Source organism: Pogoniulus pusillus, chromosome 39 (assembly GCF_015220805.1).
Source record: "Pogoniulus pusillus isolate bPogPus1 chromosome 39, bPogPus1.pri, whole genome shotgun sequence".
Lineage (NCBI taxonomy): Eukaryota > Metazoa > Chordata > Aves > Piciformes > Lybiidae > Pogoniulus > Pogoniulus pusillus.
In genome coordinates, this window is record NC_087302.1 from 294233 (window position 1) to 307808 (window position 13576).

Sequence of the window (13576 nt, forward strand, 5' to 3'; positions counted from 1 at the left end):
CCCAGCCTGTCTGGAGTTCAGATACTGAAATGCAGCTCTAAGCTCTCCCTGGAGCCTTCTCTTCTCCATGCTGAACAGCTCCAACTCTCCCAGCCTGGCCCCATGGGGAAGGTTCTGCAGCCTCTGATCATCTTTGTAGCCTCCTCTGGACCCTCTGCATCAGGTCCAGGTCCTTCCTGTGCTGAGGACTTCATATCTGACCCCAGCCCTGCAGCTGAGGTCTGCCCAGAGCAGAGCAGAGCAGAGGGGCAGGATCTGCTATCTCCATCTCTGCCCAGGCTACTTTGGACTCAGCCCAGGCTGGCCTTGGCCTTCTGAGCTGCCATTGCCCATTGCTGGCTCCTGCCCAGCTTCTCCCCCACCAGCACCCCCGGGTCCTTCTCTGCAGGGCTGCTCTCAGTTTCCTCATCTCCAGCCTGCACTGGTATCAGAGCTACCCCAGCCCAGGTGCAGGACCTTGCACTTGGCCTTGCTGAACCTCAGGCTCCTCTGAGCCCTGTTCTCCACCCTGAGCTGCCTGGGGCACAGCCTGGCTGGGGGCCTTGCTGGGGGCTGCTCTCCATCAGCCTCTGCAGCAGGGTTTTTCCGCTGGTGTTTTGCCAGTGCCCAAGCTCTGGCTGCAGGTGGCACAGTCACAGGTCACCTGAGCTGCCTCTCCCTCTGCCGACACCAGCGGGCATGGCACAAGGCACCAGCACTGCCCTCCTGCCTCAGAGCTTGCTCAGGCCCATCTGGAGCCCCAGCAGTGCTCTGCCCCAGCTGGGCTTTGGCCCCCATGGCTGCAGCAGGAGGGACTCTCTGAGGGTGGCCAGGGGCATGAATCTGGCTGAGGTGGCTCTAGGACACAGAGGGGGACAAGCCCCAGGACTCACAGGGGCAGCTGCAGTGGTCCCTGTGCGACTGTCACCCTCAACCCAAGCCCCCCAGAGCTCTGAAGCCCCCAGGCAGAGTGTGACAGCCATAGTGGGGGACACACAGCAGGGGACCTGCGGCTCAGCACAAAACCCCACGGGGACTGTTCATAGAGCTGGAGGCATGGAGCTGAGACAAGAGAGAAGCCAAGCAGCTCACCCTCCCCCCGGAGCAGGCAGAGGGCTTGGACACAGCCTGCTTGTGGGAGGGTTGCCCTCAGCTGTGGCCTCTGTGAGCCCTCGTGGGTGGACAGGGACCTTGGGAGTGAATCGCAAGTGGGCTCCATCAGAGCCACTGAGCCCCTGGCTTCCAGCAGCCTCCCACTGCTCACTGCATGGCACAGTGCTGCCCCTGCCCTGCCCCTCACTGCCCCTGCCCCTGCCCTGCCCCTTGCTGCCCCTGCCCTGGACGCGCGGTGCCTGGAGCTGGTCACGCCGGCCCAGAGCCTGCCTGTGGCTGTGGTGAGCCGTGCGAGGCAGCCCTGGGAACTCACCTCCTGCTGTGGCCCCAGGAAAATCCCAGGGCCGTTTTGGTTTCCCTGCGGCAAAGTGGAAGGGAGGGTTCGTTGTGTGCTTTAAAGCAGTGCCTGCTGGCAACCCTGCCCGCAGGGAGCAGAGCCAGCAGCCCGCAGCAGGCTGGGGGCCCGGCAGTGCCAGCTGCAGGGAGCTCAGTGCTGTGGAGGGGCAGCAGAGGCTTCTCCTGAGCTCTGGAGAGAGGCAGGAGCTGGAAAGGAGAAGCTCAGAGTCTTTCCTGGCTCCAGCTGCCACCGAGCTGTGCTGGGCAAACGTCTCAGGCTGCTTCACCCCAAAGGCTGCCCCACTGCAGACCACCCTTGCAGGTCACTGGCACTGGCACTGGTGGGGACTCCAGCCTGTACCACAGGGCACTGAGCGAGGGTGGCTCAGCCCAGGACACCAGGAGTTAATTTTCAGCAAGGGTGGGCACAGATGCTTGAGCATGAACATCACAGAGAGCACAGGAGGCTGCAGCTCAGCACAAGGGGGAACTTCTGGCCTGGAAGGGTCCCAGAGCCCTGGCACAGGCTGCCCAGAGAATCTGTGAAGCCTCCTTCTGTGGAGCCTTTCCAAGCCCATCTGGATGTGTTCCTGTGTGCCTTGAGCTAGATGGGATGGTCCTGCTCTGGCAGGAGGGTTGGACTTTGGGTCCCTTCCAACCCCTGACATCCTGGGATCCTGTGATCATCCTGGCATCCTGTGGTCTTGGTAAGGGCACACGGCAGGGGTGGAGAGCTCCTGAGCAGTGCCCACCTCCTGCAGCCCTGCCTCCGCGGCAGCAGCTGCCCGAGCACAGGCTTTGCCCGCAGCAGCCACCTGTGTTTGCCTGTTCCCTTCCTGCCCTCTGTCCCCTTTGCAAGGAGCCACCAGGCTCTCGGCAGCAGAGCAAACAGGTGTGGACCAGCCCTGCTGCCGCTTTGCTCCCGCGCAGCCCGGGCTGCGGGCTGCAAACAAAGGAGACCTTTCTCCTCTCCCTGCCTGCTGCGCCGCTCTGCCCGCAGCCACCCCAGCCGCAGCAGCTGTGCGAGGTGGCCCGGGGTGAGGGGCGCCAGGAGCAGCTTGCTCTGCAGTGTCTGCTGCCCTGGGCAGCTCCCCCTCTGCTGGCAGCCCCGGGGAGCTCAGCACAGCTCCAGGCTGCACCCCGGGGCAGTTCTGACACTAAGCTGATCCAAGCCAAGCTGTTTTCAACAAGAGAAGAAAATCAGGGGCCCGGCCGAGGGTGCCAGCTCCTTCAGGCTCTCACCCACTGGCAAGGCTGTGCTGGGTCACTGTTGGGGTCCTGTGCTTCTGCCAAGAGCAGGGGTAAGATGGATAGCTCTGGCATCTCCCAGAGCCCTTGCTGAGGGCATTCTATTACACAATAGCTTCACAGGACGCAGACCTGCCCAGCTGCATGTGCAGAGCAGCAGAGTGAGGCCGTGGGGAGTGGGGCCAATGTAGGTCATGGGTGAGAGCCTCAATGCCAAGGTGCCAGGGTGGTGCATCCCCTGGGCAGCTCATCCCTGCCACCCTGCTGTTCCCCCAGTCTGCCTGCAAGCTCAGCTCAGCGTCTCTGGTGCTGTCACCTCCTGATCCCACATGCAGACAGTGCCAGGTCCCCTCAGATGCCCACCACCCGTCCAGCTGCCCATCTCAGCACTTGGTAGCATGGGTGCAGGCACAGCTAACTGCTGCCCAGGCTTCCAAGCTTCCTCCACCTCAGTCATGCCCTTGTGTTTGGATCAGAGCAAACTGCCTGGGGAGTTCCCTCACAAGGCCAGTGACAAGAAGCAACTGGAACTGAGCACAGGTCACTGCTCCTTCCTGGGGGCGATGCTGGAGCACAGGCAGGACACTGCAGCTTCCTGGGCAAGCTAGAGAAGACTCAAACTCATCTGCTGGCGCGGGGGGGGGGGGGGGGGGGGGGGGCGCAGCTGACACAGACACTGCACACTCACAGCCTGGTGTCTTGGGGCTGGTGTCTCTCCAGCCAGGCAGAGGCAGAGGCAGTCCAGCAGTGGGGTCAGACATGGCATTGTCCTGTGCCCTCATGTGTCCCTGCTGAGCCACTGCCAGCCTCCGGAGCGCCGTGGTGGAGGGGAGGTGAAGCAGTTGCTGGGTGGCTCTGCAGCACTGCAGCAAAGCTCTGCTGCTCCCAAGGCACAGCTCAGAAAGAGCCCCAGCTGGGGCAGAAGGTTGGTGTGGTGCCAGACAGGCTCGGGAACAGCTCTGCGGCTGCTGCTTTTGTCAGGTCACTTTCAGTGTGTTGCTGAGAGCTGCCACAGGCGCTGCAGGGCTCCCAGGTGGGATGTGCGTTTGACACAGACTTGCCCAAACGTTGGAGTGTTGAATGAAAGATCTGGAAGAGGGAATTTAGGAAGAAGCCTCCCCTGGGCCCCAATGGAAAGCTTCTCCAAGGAGACGTCTGCAAAGCCCAGGCACAGGCTCATCTCCTGAGAAACAGCCTCAGGCGTCTGTGAATGTGGGCTGGGGACGAGGAGGTCTGGCGAGCAGGGAGCCTCTGGGCTGCTGTCTGCCCCCAGTTTGGGGGTGCTATCTGGCAGCCCCCGGACACAGAGAGGGCAGGAACAGGAGCATCCCAGAGGCTGTTTGGGCAGCGACTTCCTGTGTGAAAGGGCCTGTCTGAGGTCACTCCCATGCCACTGAAGTGTCACCTTGCCCCAGTGAACTCTGCTGTTGTCTTCAGGCAGCTCCATGACACACTCCACCGTTGTGCAACGCCCATGAAACGAGACTAAAAATAGCTGCTCGCAGGAAAACCCCTTCCTGCCCTGCTCTGCTGGCAGTGCTGGCACCCAGCACCCTTCCTCCGGGCAGCCCAGCAGTGTGCCAAGGGCTCCCTCCTCTGAGCTGTTGTGGGCATTGAGTAAAGACCTCATCCTCCTCTGAGCTCCTGCACCAGCCCTACCTGTGCCAGGGCAGGTCTAGGCTGGATGTCAGGAGGAAGTTGTTGGCAGAGAGAGTGATTGGCACTGGAATGGGCTGCCCAGGGAGGTGGTGGAGTCGCTGTGCATGGAGGTGTTGAAGCCAAGCCTGGCTGGGGCACTGAGTGCCATGGTGTGGGTGATTGGGCAGGGCTGGGGGCTAGGTTGGGCTGGAGGAGCTGGGAGCTCTCTTCCACCCTGGATGATTCTATGACTCCATGATTTTCCTGTGAGCCTCACTAAGGGGCAGTGGCATCACCCCCGACCCTTGTGGGGACTGATGCCACCATCTCTCCTGCCTGGCCTTGCAGAGGGAGATGGGCTTGGCACGGGGGCTCACTGAGGAGCAAATCTGTGCTCTCTGTCCTTCAGTTAACCAGGCAATTCAAATGCTGTCCATGCTTGGCTGGCCAAGCTGCCCATGCCCTGGCTCTGCTGGCATCTCCACACCTGGGCACAGCATTGTGCCCCATGCAGACTGGACACAGTTCAGCTTGGCTGAGGATTGTTCTCCACTAAGGACAACACTTGGCTCATTTTAGGCACCAACCACTACAGAGTAGTGATGAATGCTGGAGTTGTTCTCCTGGTTGTGTCCCCAGCACAAGAAGGACCTGGAGCTGCTGAAGAGGGTCCAGAGGAGGCCACAAAGATGATCAGAGGCTGGAGAGCCTCCCCTTTGTGCCAGGCTGGGAGAGTTGTGGCTGTTCAGCTTTGAGAAGAGAAGGCTCCAGGGAGACCTCAGAGCAGCCTTCCAGTACCCTAAGAGGCTCCAGGAGAGCTGGGGAGGGACTTTGGACAGGGCTGGGAGGGCCAGGGCAAGGGACAACGGCTGTGAGCTAGGAGGGGGGAGAGTGAAAGTGGAGAGGAGGAAGGAATTCTTGAGAGTGAGGATGGGCAGACACTGGCACAGGTTGCCCAGGGAGGCTGTGTCTGCCCCTGCCTGGAAGTGTTCAAGGCCAGGCTGGATGAGGCCTTGAGCAGCCTGTGCTGGTGGGAGGTGTCCCTGCCTGTGGCAGAGGGTTGGAGCTGGGTCAGCTTTGAGGTCCCTTCCAATCCAAGCCATACTGTGACTCTATGAACTTCCCACAGATTTGTGTCCCTTGTAGAGCTGCTGAAGCAGTTTGCAGCCCACAGCAGTCCTGGGTGGGCTTCAGGCTGTCACTGAGCCCAGACTGAGACATTCTTCCTGTGGGGTGGGTGAGCTTCACTAGCAGCAGGCCAGTGGTCAGTCTGAGGTGTTGGTGCCACTGCCTGCTCCCGCAGATGCCAGCCTCTTCTCCTCCTTGGAAGTCCCCACACGATGCTCACAGTCACAGAGCAGCAGCCAGCTGCAGAAGCAGGGTGAGGAGGGGAGCACCGTGCACAGCTGCCAGCTCCTCCCTGGCCAGGAGGCATCTCAAGCAAAAGCTGCCAGGTTGCAGGTGTGCCTCTGATTCCTGTGGCCTTTGCTGATCAGCTGCCATGCTCAGGGGAGGAATGGATCCCATGCAGGAGGGCTCAAGGACTTGCCCTTGGCTAAGACAAGGGATTTGGGAACAACCCCATCTGGGGCAGAGCAACCCCAGGGACCAGTACAGGCTGGGACAGACTCTGACTTCTGGGACTCAGGTTCCCTGTGGTGACTCCGGTGGCAGCAGCTCTCAGCTCCCAGTGACACAGCAGGAGTCCCACAACCCCTCAGTGCTCCATGGTGTCAGCCCAGAGCTCCTTCTGGCTCTGGGGAGAGTGGGCACAGTGCCAGACACAGACAGCAGTGGGGTGCCAGCTGGTTAGAGATGGTGCTTGGTGGCTGCCATGGGCTGAGGCATCCCAACCCTTGCCACTGGCCCATGCAAGACTCTCTGAACTCCCCTGGTCTGGGGTAGCATCACTGCCTGAGGCCTGGTGGTCATCTCCATGGGCTGCCTGTGTGCCACAGGGCATGCCCCCAGTGGGCACCCTGTGCCTCTGGACCCACAGGCACGGGAGAGAGAACAGGGGAACAGGAGCCCAGGGCAGAAGAGTGGTGATAGGTATGAGGAGGAGATGGAGATGGGGAAAGCTCCTGCTTGCAGGGAGAGATGATGAGTATGGGGAGGAGGCGCAGGGATGGGGAATCAGAGACCTCAGTGCTGCTCATAGCCCTGTTCTGGGGCAGGAGCCAGTAGAAAAAGCAGCAACAAACCTTGGCAGTGCTGGGCAAGCAGATCTGGCACCCCAGTGTGGCAAGGAGCACCCCTTGAGGCCAGCCACTCCTTCTTGGCCCCCCACGGAAGGCAGCCCCAGGGAGGTGCCGTGGCCATTCGAAGGGACCCCGAGTCCAGGTCGAGCGTGCAGGGGCTGTGCCACACGGTGCCCAGTGCCAGACCGTCGTGCCTGGGAGACCTCGGGCGGGAGGAGCGGAGCTCAGCCCCTCTCCGTGCGAAGCAGCGGGCATCCCTGGTCCGCTCGCCCTGAGGGGCTGTCCCCACGCCGCTGGCAGCGTCCCCGCGGCGGCTGGTGGCCAGCAGAGGGCTCGGAGCTGCCGCTTTTATTCCGCCCGCAGCGCCCCGGAGCGCGCAGAGCAGCTCGGAGCCGGGCACAGCCGCTGCTGCTCCCTGCTCGGGGCTCTGCCCCCCGCCGCACGCTGTCTCCGGAGGGCACAGAGGGTACCATGGCTTCGCCGTCACTTGTCCTGCTGCTGCTGCTGGCAGCAGGGGCTGCGGCCGCGCAAGGCAGGGCTGGGCATCCTGGCGAAAGCAGAGCCCACCACGGGCAGGGTGCAGATGAGGGCGAGGCTCTGCCGGCGGCTTCCCAGGACAGTCCTGGGCTGCAGGTGACGAGAGAGAGGCTGCGGCGGGGCACAGAGGAGGACTCCAAGTCGGTGCAGCAGTACGTGCCAGGGGTGCGCATAGAATTCCCACGGCCTCTCAACTCTGCCAGCTTGCATCCCACCAAGACCCTGCTGCCATCCAGCACAGACCCATCTGATCAGCAGCAAGGGGTCCCCACAGATGGGGAGGGGGCAAAGCCCCAGGCCAACCTCACGACTGTGTCTGACAGGCGGCTGCAGATCCAGAACCCCCTGTACCCGGTGACCGAGAGCTCCTACAGCGCCTACGCTGTCATCTTCCTCTCCCTCATCGTCTTTGCTGTGGGCATCGTTGCAAACCTCTCTGTGATGTGCATTGTGTGGCACAACTACTACATGAAGAGCGCCTGGAACTCCATCCTGGCCAGCCTGGCTTTCTGGGACTTCCTCATCCTCTTCTTCTGCCTGCCTGTGGTCATCTTCAACGAGATCACCAAGAAGAGGCTGCTGGGGGATGTGTCTTGTCGCATCGTGCCCTTCGTGGAGGTAAGGGACTGCACAGGGCCCTGGAGGGCACAAGGACTTGGATCCTCTCTGCCCTCTTGCTTAGAGGACAGTCCATGATGCTCGTGGCCTAGCATAAGGGCCCTGTGCCCTAGAGACCCCAACTGTGGGGCACAGCAAGGAGCTGAGGGATGGTCTCAATATTGACCTTCCCTTTGCCTCTGCCCTGCACCATTCCTCAGGCTCTGCAGCCAGTGGCAACACTGCCAAGGCTGGTAAGAGCCCATGAAACCCTCCTTTGTCTAGCCAGCACAGGGACTTCTGTCCATGGGGTCCCTCTGTCTGTCCCTGCCCTAGCCTGACACCACCCACCCTGTGTGCTGGCCCAGCACTGGCCTGGTGGGATGCTGAGGACGGCCCTAAGGCAGGGGTCTGCAGGGGGGACAGTGCTGGGTAGCACTGGGATGGGAGAGCCCAGGAATTAGGTTTGAGAAACTGAGACCTTTCCTTGTCCTCAGGCCTCACATGTGATGGGTTGGCATTTGGGGTGAGCTGGGCACCCACTGAGAAGGCAATACGGCCTGTGGTGACAGGGGAAGGCAGAAAGAGAAAGGACAGCCCAGATGGCATCATTCTGCGTGGTCCTGCTCTTGCGCTGGACCCCCGTGGGCATTGCAGGGGGGGCTGGGGTCAGGCTGCTCCCTTCTGTGCCCCTGTGCCACAAACAGACCCAGCTTGTCCATGTGTGTTGGGCTCCAGAGTGTAAACACAAGGCTGGAACTGCTCAGAGGCAGCATCAGGACCCTGGAGACCCTCTTGCGCTTGGTCAGATCAGAGAAGATTCAAAACTTGCCAGTCTCCTGGTCAGTGTCCTGGCACAGCACATGGGGACCAGCTGCAAGCTTGTGCTGGAGGCCCTGTCTGGGGGCTGGTGCCCTTGCCCAGACCTGAGCTTGTCTGGGAGCTCTGGCACCCTTTGATATCCATGCCCAGGCCAGTCCTGGCTTCTCAGGGTGGTTGAGATCTGGCTTTCTGCTATCAGCAGTGGGCAGTGCCTGTCAGCAGGAGCCAATCCTGCTCTGACAGGTTAACAGCTGGAAGGGACAGAGTAGACCCTGATGGCTGCAGGGAGCTTGGGCACTGCAGGCATGGAAATGACCCTGAGACACTGGCACCTTTCATCACCATCCCCTCCCCACCAGCCCTCACCCTGGTCCAGCTGCTGGAGAGTGGCACTCACAGGGTGCTTTGCAGGACCCTGCTGCACGATGCTCCCTAGCTGGCTGCAGTGTCCTCTCCTGCAGGCTGGGGAGTGGATGTGAGCCTGGATGGGCTGCACAGCCCCCACTGCCAGGGCCGAGGCCACGGCTGCTGTGTGCCCCACAGGGAGCCCTTGGATGATCATGGGCAGCTCTCGCTGGGCACAGCCCTCACAGGGGACCCTGGCAATGCCACTGAGGCTTCTGGGAGCAGGGGTGGGGTGCTGGCCATGCACTGTGGGTATCCTGCCAGCCCCAGCCCCGTGGGCAGTGTGGGCTTTGCGCAGCTCTTGTCCCTTGCTCCGCGGGCAGCAGTTGCCCCTTTCTGAAGGTCTTGCCCAGCCTCTTACTAAATGAAATATTTGCCTTGTCCCCACCCTCCACCTCAGGCTGCTGCTGTCACAACCACTTGGAAGGACTCAGAGAGGGTCAAAACACAGAAGCATATTTGCCAGGACAGGCTCAGTGCCCCAGGGAAAGGATAGGAAGGGGATGTCCCCAAACCAGGCCTCTCCCTGAGGATGATCTCCCATGACCTGTCTCTGGGTTGCTCATGGCATCCCTGGCCATGTTGCAGTGGGGGATGCCTGAGGGTGGCATCGTCAGGTACAGGGTGCCCTTGGGAGGGAGGCAGCAAGGATGATGGGATGTTGGAGCTGCTGAAGGATGGACAGGGAGGCATGGTTACCAGAGCTAAATCCCCAGCAAAGAGCCAGCCACACCAGGGGACATCAGCCTGCAGCCCAGGAGCTGGGCCCAGTCTTGTGCTTGGGGCTGAGCATCACTGCAGCTGCTGCAGACCTTCTGTCCTCTGCTTACTTCAGGCTGCTGTGAACCTTCTGCCCTCTGCTTTGTAGCTGCTCAAATGCTCTGTGAGGGGGCACAGAAGCAGGATTTTGGAGCAGAGCTGTCTACACAGGCTCGTGGTGACAGGCAACATGCAGGGACGTGCCTGGGGTGACCAGTGGCACCAGCCACATACCTGCCAGGGCACTGGGGAAGGATGCTCTGCCACATCTTGGTTATGTGCCAGGATCAAGGAGACCAGAAGAGACCAGAGAAATCTAGGAGGTGAAGGGCAACAGGAGAGGCAGCAGCGTGCTGGGAAGGCTGCAGACACCAGCCAGGGAGCTGAGCAAGTGCACTGGGTGCTGGTCATGGGGTGGAGCCAGAGTGCTGAGTGCTCTTGGCATTGAACAGAGAAGCTGGGGCATGGGCAGCACTGCTGGGTGGTGGCTGGGTGCAGGATGGGGACACTGGGCTTGTGTCCTTGTGCTGTGCCTGAGCAGATGCTGCTCTGCACAGTGCAGTGGTGAGGCTGGATGCTGGCAAAGTGCTGGGCACGAGCTGCAGAAGAGGCCAACCCAGCACCACTGGAAGAGACTGGGGCAGGAGGGGCCAGACTTGCTTGGGGCTGCTACCTGGGCACCGTGCAGAGTGCTGGAAGGATTTGGACTGGTGGGAAGGTCCTTCTGTACAGGGTGATGTCTGATCACCTCGTGAGGCCAGAATGGCCACAGGACTTGGGGACACCAGCATGTGACTGCCATTTTCCTGGCCAGGACTGTGGGACTTGGCTCATGGCGAAGCTGAAGCTCTGGGGCTGCGACCGTGAATGTCAATTGTGACCCTCGGTGCCTTGCCAGCCCTTCCAGAGCCACCACGGTTCCTCTGCCTCCTTTGGCCTCTTCCCTTTGGCACAGGAGATGTTTTTTCCTGCCACACTCAATGCAGCGGAAATTGCCCCAAGCTGGTTTGTGACAAGGAGGCCTTCAATGTGCTTGGCCCATCTGGGATCAGGCAGCAGCTCCGCAGAGCAGGGCAGGGCCAAGCCAGCCTGGGCAGCTGGGCAGCCCTGGGGACTCTGGGAAGCTGCTGGTGGCTGTGATGGTCTCTGCCTTTCCTGTCCCAGAGCCCTGCAGAACAGAGGAAAAGCCTGAGGGACAATCCTGCTGTTCCCCCCTTGCCTGGGGGGGCAGGCAGGCACCCAGCAGAGATTCCCCCTCTGCAGGAAAGAGCTGGGCAGACACAGATGGGTCAAGACACAGTTGTATCCACTGCCCTTTCAGGGGTCACAAGGTGGCTTGAGTCCTGGGATGTGGCTACAGGCTATGACCTCTCTGTAGCTTTGGAGGAGGTCTCAGGCTGTGGTCTTGGGTCCCCAGGGATTTGCCACCAGCCTCCTAAATTCAAGCCCCCTGCAAGTCCCTGCAGCCAGGCCCACTTGTTCTGCCTCCCCTTCACCAGGTGTCGTCGCTGGGAGTCACCACCTTCAGCCTCTGTGCCCTGGGCATTGACAGGTTCCACGCAGCCACCAGCCCTGCGGCCAGTGCCCGGCCCATTGAGAGGTGCCAGTCCATCCTCGCCAAACTGGCTGTCATCTGGGTGGGCTCCATGACACTGTCGGTGCCGGAGATCCTGCTCTGGCAGCTGGCACAGGACGCCTCGCCCATGTCCGGTGTGGCGACAGAGTACTGCACCATGAAGCCCTCGTCCAGCCTGCCCGAGTCCATCTACTCCCTGGTGCTCACCTACCAGAACGCTCGCATGTGGTGGTACTTTGGCTGCTACTTCTGCCTGCCCCTCCTCTTCACCATCAGCTGCCAGCTGGTGACCCGGCGCGTCAGCGGCACCCAGAAGCCGGAGCGCCGCGGGGCCAAGCCCAGCCAGTGCGAGCGGCACCTGAACTGCACCATCGTGGGGCTGGCCACCATCTACGGGCTCTGCACCACCCCCGAGAACGTCTGCAACATCGTGGTGGCCTACATGTCCCCTGCCCTCTCCAAGCAGACCCTGGACCTGCTCAACCTCATCAACCAGTTCTTCCTCTTCTTCAAGTGCTCGGTGACGCCTGTGCTGCTGCTCTGCCTCTGCAGACCCCTGGGCCAGGCCTTCATGGACTGCTGCTGCTGCTGCTGCGAGGGCTGCGGCCCCGACACGGCTTCCAGCGAGGGCAGTGCCGACAGCAAGCTCAAAACTGAGATGTCCTCCTCCATCTTCTTTGACAAGCCCCGGGAGTCCCCACCCCTCCTGGCCCTCGGCACACCTTGCTAAGTGCCGCCAGGGAGCTGTAGAGATCATTCCATCACCTCCTCCCAAGACCAAACACTGTTTTGCCATTAGTGCCTGTGTCTGGACGTGGAGCAAGCAGAAGAGACAGCTCAGGGGCTGCACCACGGGTTTCAAACCCCACCTCAGGCAAGTAGGGCTCGAAACCCCAGTCCCCATGGCTCCATTGGCAGCCTTCTTGCCCCTGCCCAAAGGCCAACAAGGACATCAGCACCACCCCAGCCTGGCTCCTAGCCTGGCTCACAGCGGGTGCTGCTCTGGAGATGGAGTTGTGCCAGAGAAGTCCCGTCTGAAACTGCCGAGGGGCTCCATGGTGGCATGCAGAGGACACAGCAAACACAAACTGCCCTCGTCCTGTCCCATCCTGTCCTGCCAGACCCCTCCACAGTAGGAGCAGGTCCCAGTGCCCCTGTGTCCTACCGGCTCCAGCAGTGCCCTGTAAGAGCTCAATAAACCAGTAACTAGAACAGGTCACTGTGCAGCTGCCCAGCACAGCCCTGGGCACCCAGAGCTTGGATGGCTCCTCCCCAACACGTGGGGGCACTGGCTGCGGGTGTGGGCAGCTGGGGGCATGGTGGCAGGACAAGTGCCATACCACACCTGGCAGCACTTGAGCCTCTCTGCCGCGCTCCCGTGGGCTGATGCAGAGGAGACAGTGCCAAGCCAGCCCCTGGGATGGGTCCCTCCGAAGCACGGGGCCTGGGGCTTTGTAGGACTCATACTGGCCCCAGTAAAGCCCAGTGCTGGGCTGAGGTGTGGCACAGCCTGCGAGGCAGCCTCTTCCTCGGCCTCTGCCGCGCCAGGCTGCACCAAGGCATTGCTGCTGCTGCGCTGTGCTGGGACACGGCCACCAGCAGCCCCCGGAGAGCCGAAGGGTGAGCACCTCTCATCCGAACGACCCCACGCAGGGCTCCTGTCCTCACCCACCTGCCCGCTGTGGGCACCACACTCTGCCAGGATGACGTTTTCGGGCACGGGGATTGCCACCCCCCCTGGCCCAGACCCCTGCAGGCAGCGGCTGTCGGGGCGCAGCAGCAGCAGGCCCGGGCCGAAGGCGGGACGTGCCCGCTCCCCGGCGCTGTTAGGGCTCCTTGTCTGCCCGCTGGCACCGGCCCCGGGCCGCCGAATGCCGTGGCGAGGGCGCCGGTTGCCATGGCAGGGGGAATGCGAGGGGCTCAGTGCGGGCTTTGTGCGGCAGCGCCGCTCGCCAGGCTCCGCTTTCGCAGCGCCGTTCCCAGGGCAACCGCAGCTCCGCTCCGCCCGGACCAAAGCCTGCTCGCTGCTGCCCGCCCCCCGCCGCGCCCGGGCCCCACCGGCAGGCGGAGAGCTCCCGTGCGAGGCTGGCAGGTGGGGAGCGGAGCCCGAGCTGCCCTCCGCAGCCTCACCCCCTTGGTGCCCACAGGCTGCGCGGGGTCCCCGCGGGGGCTCGGGGGAAGCGAGCGGGGGAGGCTCTCATGTGCTTGGGCCACGCTGCCCTGCTCTGAGCCGGGGCCAAGGGCGAACAAAGCCCAGCTTGTGCTGAGGCCCCACGGGGCTGGGTGCGTGTGGACAGCAGCAGGGGGCAGGGAGCAGGCAGCAGCGCCGCGGGCACCGTGGGCACCATGGACTGCAGACAACGCA

At 62.2% G+C, this 13576-nt stretch overlaps 1 protein-coding gene across 1 annotated transcript; it reads left to right on the forward strand.

The window, feature by feature from the left end:
• Positions 1-6900: 6900 nt before the first annotated feature.
• Positions 6901-12423, forward strand: GPR37L1 (G protein-coupled receptor 37 like 1). Its single transcript, XM_064173851.1, has 2 exons — positions 6901-7670; positions 11135-12423. Exons 1-2 carry the CDS (start codon positions 6987-6989, stop codon positions 11939-11941), a joined length of 1491 nt encoding a protein of 496 aa, XP_064029921.1. The 5' UTR covers positions 6901-6986; the 3' UTR covers positions 11942-12423.
• The last annotated feature ends 1153 nt before the right edge of the window (positions 12424-13576 follow it).

Excerpts from the sequence above, each read along its gene's own strand:
- GPR37L1 (XM_064173851.1), top strand. The coding sequence starts at position 6,987 with ATGGCTTCGCCGTCACTTGTCCTGCTGCTGCTGCTGGCAGCAGGGGCT. Across the intron at positions 7,671-11,134 it reads GCATCGTGCCCTTCGTGGAG|GTGTCGTCGCTGGGAGTCAC; the intron begins GTAAGGGACTGC and ends CCCCTTCACCAG.